Genomic DNA, 7,006 nt, shown 5'->3' with positions numbered 1-7,006 from the left:
GTTGTTGCGCTGTGCCTCTGCAGAAGCGAATCTGACCTGGTTCTGTACGTGCAATCACTTTCGGTCCGCGGGGCGGTGGCGAACTGGAGGCCTCCGACATCCAATTTGCCACAACCTGCCTAACGTATCCGCTGTCGCAAAAACCTTGCCTCAACGACAATGTTACTATCGAGGTAACGGGCGAGCTGCAGTGGCAGCACTCTGCGTAATCCGACCGTGTCGAATGGAGGCCAGTGCTCGTGGGAGCGTCAACGACAGAGACTCGCTGTAGGTCTGGGCCAGCGCGTTGTTCAGCAATGGCTGAGTCACACATGTGTAGCTCACCTTGTGTCCGATTCAGCAGAAGCGGCATGAAGCAGTGCTGTTCACAGATACGTGGCTCCATAGCTCACCCACCGACAAGAACAATGAACCCATAACCAGATACAGAGACCTAGCGGGTCTAATACTGCCCATAGCCGCTCAAATACGGTTTGGTTTTCATAATATTTACGGAATGTGTACAACTAAGGAGCCTCTTCTTTCGTACTCCACTTCCACCTTAATCGTGGCATCACCCCGTTGCATGGTCAGCACTCGAGTTCATTCACATAGCAGGAGGACACTCTGACTCGTCACAGACGCACGGTAACCTTCATCAAGTAATCTAAGGCCCAACAGCCTGCATCCTGTCCACAGCTGCATTCTCGTCTGAGGTGTATCGCTACGTTCATGGCAATATCAGAGGAGGTGTCAGAATTAGTCTTATCATTGTATCCGGCGGGGTGCTGGAAGTGGTAAGTAGCCCAAGGGACTGAGAAGCGATTCTGTGCTAAATTGATCTCTGGCGCGTATATTCCTCGTGGGTACGAGGCAGGGAGGTTCTAGATGAGAGGGGCGAACGCTACTGCTGCTCGAGCGGAGAGACACCTGCACCAATACAGGGAGGCAAAGCACGCTGCGCCGTGCGCAACAGCTTACTTGCAGCTGGAACCACTATTGCCCCTTATCCTGACATGTGCTTCAGAAACGTTAACCTACTTCCACTTGCCAGTGGATGATTTGTCACCGGGGGGTTTTCCACGCATCTGAGCTGATCTTTACAGGGTCGCTAACCCACAGAGGCCATGGACCGACAACGGTCGACACAGTGCGTGGATCCGGGTCTCAAAGTTTGGTGAGAAAATGACTCTGAGAATCACTTCAATTTTAGTTCAGTAACTTGGCTAAGTATTTTAAACGGCACATACCAGTAGTCTTACAGCCTGGTCTTCGCCAGCTCTTAAGGAGCTCAAGCATATGAGAGGATACAATGCTTTTCTTGGGGAGCGTCGTTTTTCAGCGATTACCCGCTTCTTCCTCGGTGTTTCCCTGAGCGGCACAAGATCATCAGACACTCGAGGATTTGCTGCGGTCGTCTGGCTCTAGAGAAAAAAAGGAACAGACGGGGGTTCGGAGATACTCTACATATATTCCATGTAACTACATGATCTTCACCTCACTTACGATCGTGGTTTGTTGTCTTCTTGGCAGCGCTTAAAGTTGCCTTTTATCCTCATGCTAATGATATATACTGAATGTCTACCATACTTCATTGGCGTTCTCGTTTCTTGTCTGAAATCGAACATCCGCTACTTTTTAGCTTGTTTACAGTGACGGGAGTCCCATAATTGTAATTGCCACCTGCAGGCAGTGCCCTTACTCAAAAGGTTTAACGGGGGTTTTTAGAGAGTGAGTTCAACTGTGGATTTTACTATGCACACACTTCACGAGTTGAATAATATTGCCGTCTGTAAACACTCCTCTAGAGATATCGCTTCGCACAGTAGGAGAGCGCCCATTATGGGAACTGGCCTACACGCAATATGACTGGAAGAGCAGTAATCTCAGGTACCAACAAGTGTCCCAAAGCACCGTGTAGGTGGAGGAACCAGGGCAGAACGATGTCAGTTCATACGGCTTCGTAATCCACAGAACTTCAGAGATGCGAGACTGCACCAGACAGGCAGATGAAGCGTATTCCACTGGCCGGATGAAGGATTGTACAGCTCGCGTCCGTGTGATAAAACAACACCACGTTTTGTGCTGGAAGTTGCAAGTCAGAGATTGAAGGGATCAGAGACATCATTGGATTTGCTATGGTTGCCTGCAAGTTTCCCCGCTATGGGCTATCTAACGTCTAAGAACTCCAGCCAGGCTTATATTGAGCCTTTTTGACATGCAAACACGCAGATAAACTGTATGGCATCATGCCTCAGCAGACTTGCTGTCCAGACACATTGGTACACGTTTGGCAAATCAGGAAACACACTAACAGCGACGAACGAGTCCCTAGTGACACTGGCATAAGCGGGTAGCTCCACAGCGCCGACAAGAGAGCTTTCCAAGCATGGACGTTGGCATAAGCGGGTAGCTCCACAGCGCCGACAAGAGAGCTTTCCAAGCATGGACGTTGGCAAAAGGCGGGTAGCTCCACAGCGCCGACAAGAGAGCTTTCCAAGCATGGACGTTGTCTTCTTGGCGTCGAAGGGCCGTCGGAATAAGTTCGTCCCGTAATCTCATGTCGCCGACAAAATCCATGACGCGCACTGAGCCGCATGGGCGTCAATCCGCCTAACGATTGTAATCGTGAGCCGGCACTCTTTCGCCACATGTCGGTGACGATATGTTGGCCACGGCCGCACCAATAGAAGCCAGTAGAACTCCCCATTTGTTTGGCGACCGCCTTTGTGGTCTATACGAACAGACGGCGCTGCATCAGTAACACATATCTTGTGCTAGACAAAAGGCAAATGTACGGTTGGTGTCGTTGTTGCCAGGGAATTTGGCTCTTGGTGGAGTGTGGCTGGTATGGAAGCCTTTTTCTGTTTGGGTGCTGATGCACTGTACTTGGGCGACATGCTGGTATCTGTCCACCCGTTGTATGTAGCACCATCTTTCAAGGAAGGGGCAACTTGCATCCTTGCGTGATAGGACTTATTGACCACAGTTGAAATGTCCTTCGACAAGGTGGTCCCGTTGGTGGCACTGTCCCGGTTGGTATGGTAGGGGGCTTTACTTGTGCTAACAATATTTGCTTGCACGGCTGCTGCTTCCGCGCAGCCAACCAAGAACGAGCCAGATAGATGGGCACGGGTGAAGCTTCCTGACGGAGCCACGCCTTGCATCTGTACCAAGCCGCGGTCACAACGCGGCATAGGTGACACGAGTCGATGAGGGGGCCTGCCTGGCTCAGAGCACGCTGACGGAGGTAAGAGGGCACCAGCGGCTACATCGAAACTCGTGGCAACTGACCCTTTGGCCGGAGCTTGTAAGTGTGGTTGGCGAAGGGATAAAGCAACGGGGTGGCCGCTGCCAAGAGCAGGCGGGTGACTAGGGCTGTGTGCTTCTGGGACGCGGAAATCCCACAACTGCTGATGTGGCCCCGATGAAATGGGACAGACGGGGACAAAACAAGTTGTATTTGCAACCGTCTTCGCCTGCTTCAAGAAAGTAGTCCCGTCAGATGATGAATCGCATCGGGACGAGGAGCCGCTGGAGGATATCGAAAGGGGCATGCGTTGGTGCGCCTGTTGCTTCTGTGAAGATGTTATCACCTTGTTAATGTCCGCCAGCTGGAGAGGTCGTCGCGACTCGGGGCACCATACTTGCAGATGATCCTTGCCTTGGCGTTCGTGGATATTCGCTGTTTCTGAGAGCTCCTTCGTAGGAAATAGCCACGTTGCAATAGCCTGGCCGACGTCTCGAAGCGCGAATGCCCGCGTGGTTGAAAGCAATGCATCGGTATCGACGCTAGCTCGTGATTCAAGCGCACAGGAACGAATCTTGCGTCTCCGACGCTGAAGCTTCTGGATTCGCCGAAGCGGAAGAAGAAGCTGTCCTTGGGCGTCAGCCTTTGGAGACATTACCATTTTTTCAGCAGGCCGATCGACAGGATGGAGACCAGCTCCTGGTTGGATGCCGACGGCGTCCACGGGATGAGGAGACAGGACGCTCGCCCTGGGAAGAACTGCCCATTCGGATACGCTTGCCGAGGATGGCGAGGAATTAACATGTGTCACATCCATGGCTGTGTATCGATAGGAGGCTGCCGCTCGTACCATTGCCTTTTCCAGAGCCACGAACCCGCCATTAAGAACGAGAACGCCTGTAGACGAACGAACAAATGGACAGGACATCCCGGTGAAAACACTTGTGGGTCTCGGCTTGGCTCGACTTGGTTGACCTTGGTCTGAAATAGAGGACTGTATAATCTTAGATGATGTCGGCTGCATATCAGTTATATCTGTTGCATATCCTCTCCTGGGGCACCCTTCAGAAGGCTACACGTACTACACGGGGTAGCTGTGGCTCGCCGCTGATCAACAACGCCATGTGACTAGGGAAACAGCTGTCGACAATTTCGTAACACGAGCGCTTGCTTGGGCAGCCCAGTGAAAGACCTACCTTCAGTTCCAGCGGAGGTCAATCGAAAGTAAGCTTCTTGAAAAGCCGACATTTCCGACCGTGAGGCTTCCGGGTGGAGCAGACCCTTTTCCAGGAGAGATTCATTCATCGACCCCTCATTCGGAATGAGGAGCCAAACGCGCATGACACTGTCGAAAAAAACCCACATAAGAAGGAATCCATTACTTTCGAAAGTTAGGAGAGGGATCCCTCCGCCACACGACCACCGGTTTTGCATCTCGGCTAAAAATTCCTCCGAATAGTGATAACGCCCTAAAGACTTAACTGGAGCGCAAGGCGGGAAGGGAAGGACAGCAGAGACCGTAAGGAGGAACTCGTGAACCATCGAAAAGACGTGCCGGAGAAAGATATATCGCACACAATCGCACAGATGGTTCTTCCAGTGATACACCCTCCGGACCTTACGAACCGTGGTAGAGCGGAAAAAATGGATCGCCTTACTTTGACGCGGTCTTCTTCATGCTATGAATACCATCGATGAGCTCGTCCAAGCTTAGATGGTTTTCGGCTGGTTCGTCTCTGTCGCATGCTTGAGCAGCAGGTTTCTCCGTTCGCGCCACCTCCTTGCCGGCAGAGAGCCGTTGGGCGGTTCTCGTTCGACTGACTCCGCGTTGTCTGCGCCTACGCATGAGCCACGCACCCTGGCCTGTCACCATAACACTACGAGATGGAGAAAGCATTGACTGAGTTTTTTCCTCCCCCCTGCCGGGTGACTGCCCAGTCTTCTCACAGGCATTTACCGACTGCCGTCTGGCTCGGCAGGCAGTTCCAGCACCGGATGGTGTCCGCCCACTGTTGCGTCGCACTGCATTGGTACTCTGGATGAGGGAGTATCCGTTTAGCCGACGGGAGCGTATCGAACTGCTGCGTGTCGCAGACCTGCTAGCACCCTTAGTCGACCTCGTTACCCTGCCACGTCGAACTACCGAACTGTCGCGGCTGTCTTGGGGTTCCTCGAGACCGATTCGACATTCACTGCTACGAGAAGCTTCCTGTAAGCCAGATGAAGTTGCGACAGACACCACATGGTATTTGGCACCTCCGGGTAGTCGACTTGGCTGCAGCCCTAGAAGCTTCTGGAGCGTTGGACCGCGCTGGCGTGCGGAATTTGGCCGTAGATCCACAAAATGAACTTCAAGCAACTCTGACGTCCAAACGTCCCCAGTGTGATGCTCTGATTCGGCATTCATCAGAGTTCCTCCAGCGCTGGTAGCAGTGGGCCCGTCCGGAGGCATCTGGAAGCTAGGAGGGGCTTCACGGAAAGAGGGGACTACGGCAGTGATATCGCGATTTTTGGATGGTAAGGTGTCGTTCGTGGCGCTTGCAATCCGCGGAGGGCACAGCGCCTTCACTGATGGAAACTCTTGAGGCAATACCGTCCCCAAAGATGAAGCACATGTGGAAGCTTGGCGGGGGCCGATAATGGGCATCTTGCCTTGGATACGGGAGAGAATCTCGTGGAAGTGTTGGTCGTCACTCAGAGGTTGAAGCTCGTCGGAGACTGGAGACGCAAGCCACCTGAGAAATTGAGAAACAAGAGAGATTTGCAAGCAAACAGGTCGCAAGAAGACTTGTCGATGTAGAGGCAGCAACGCAAAACCCATCTGCTGCGCGGTCGTGATGTGTTGTAATTCCCTCGGTAAGTGTTGTGATCTAGGGGAACTCCTTACTCAGACAAAACTGAATTGAGAAAAGCCGGGCGCTGAAAGACCCGAGGATCGCCCAATTCGGCCAACAGGTCGCAGGGATCCAGAGACAAGCAAAGAGAGCTCTGCAAACCAGACAAAAGGCTCGTAGTCCTTGCAACGCTTTCTTCCTTGAGACAGCGCGCCTGAGAGCCGACGGTTAGAGAATGCTGGCCATCAGCGGGAGGCGTGGGGATCTGCGCAGTTTTGCAGTCGTCTTTTTCACTACGATCTCGTCCAAGGAGTGGAGATGCCAGAGGCAAGGGGGAGACAGGACGAACAGGGTGCCTTTGTAGCGGTGACCGAGCCAAGGAGGAACTGCAGGACCAGAGACGACGATCTCGAAAAGTAAGGTCAACTCCCATGTACTGCGTCACATGCGCGCCGACGAAATACTACAGCGGCGAGCTTCACAGTAATTTCGCCGTGATATCGCTTGTTGAAGCTGGAGAAGGCCGCTGCAGGCGTTTCGTGCCGGTACATCCAGACACGATGTGACGTACACAGGTTGATAGGGAAAGACAGTCACCCAGAGAGACAGAAAGGTGAGCCACGTCCTGTTCGACACGAATCAATATCGCCGTTATCGACCGCGTTTACTTCCTTCGCACATTGAAGAATACGGGGGAAACGCTTGAGACACCACATTTAAATGTACCACTTACCACGTAGTAAGGAACGACTGAAGGTCGAGCAAAGCAGCGGGTGGTGTCAAGGAGTACAACGTGAGCATGCGGTGCAGCATGTAGCGAAGCGGGAAAGGGCCTACAAAGGAAGAGAGAGTCAGAGAAGCAGCGGAGCTGGGCAGGTCTTCCCCGGCAGCAGGGTCAACGGCTGACCGAAGCTGTGTCGGTTTACTTCCCAAGAAGGACAAT

The 7,006-nt window shown here is 52.8% G+C and overlaps 1 protein-coding gene across 1 annotated transcript; it reads right to left on the bottom strand.

Moving 5' to 3' along the window:
- Positions 1-2,756: 2,756 nt before the first annotated feature.
- NCLIV_016470 (conserved hypothetical protein) lies at positions 2,757-5,075 on the bottom strand (the record flags this gene model as incomplete). The annotated part of the gene is made up of 3 exons (XM_003881839.1): positions 2,757-4,126; positions 4,426-4,574; positions 4,888-5,075. The coding sequence occupies 3 exons, from the start codon at positions 5,073-5,075 to the stop codon at positions 2,757-2,759; spliced, it is 1,707 nt and encodes a 568-aa protein (XP_003881888.1).
- Between the last annotated feature and the right edge of the window lie 1,931 nt (positions 5,076-7,006).

The sequence above is a fragment of the Neospora caninum genome, chromosome VI (genome assembly GCF_000208865.1).
Source record: "Neospora caninum Liverpool complete genome, chromosome VI".
NCBI lineage: Eukaryota > Apicomplexa > Conoidasida > Eucoccidiorida > Sarcocystidae > Neospora > Neospora caninum.
Note: the sequence above shows the minus strand (reverse complement) of the source record. Positions and strands in the feature narration are given on the sequence as shown.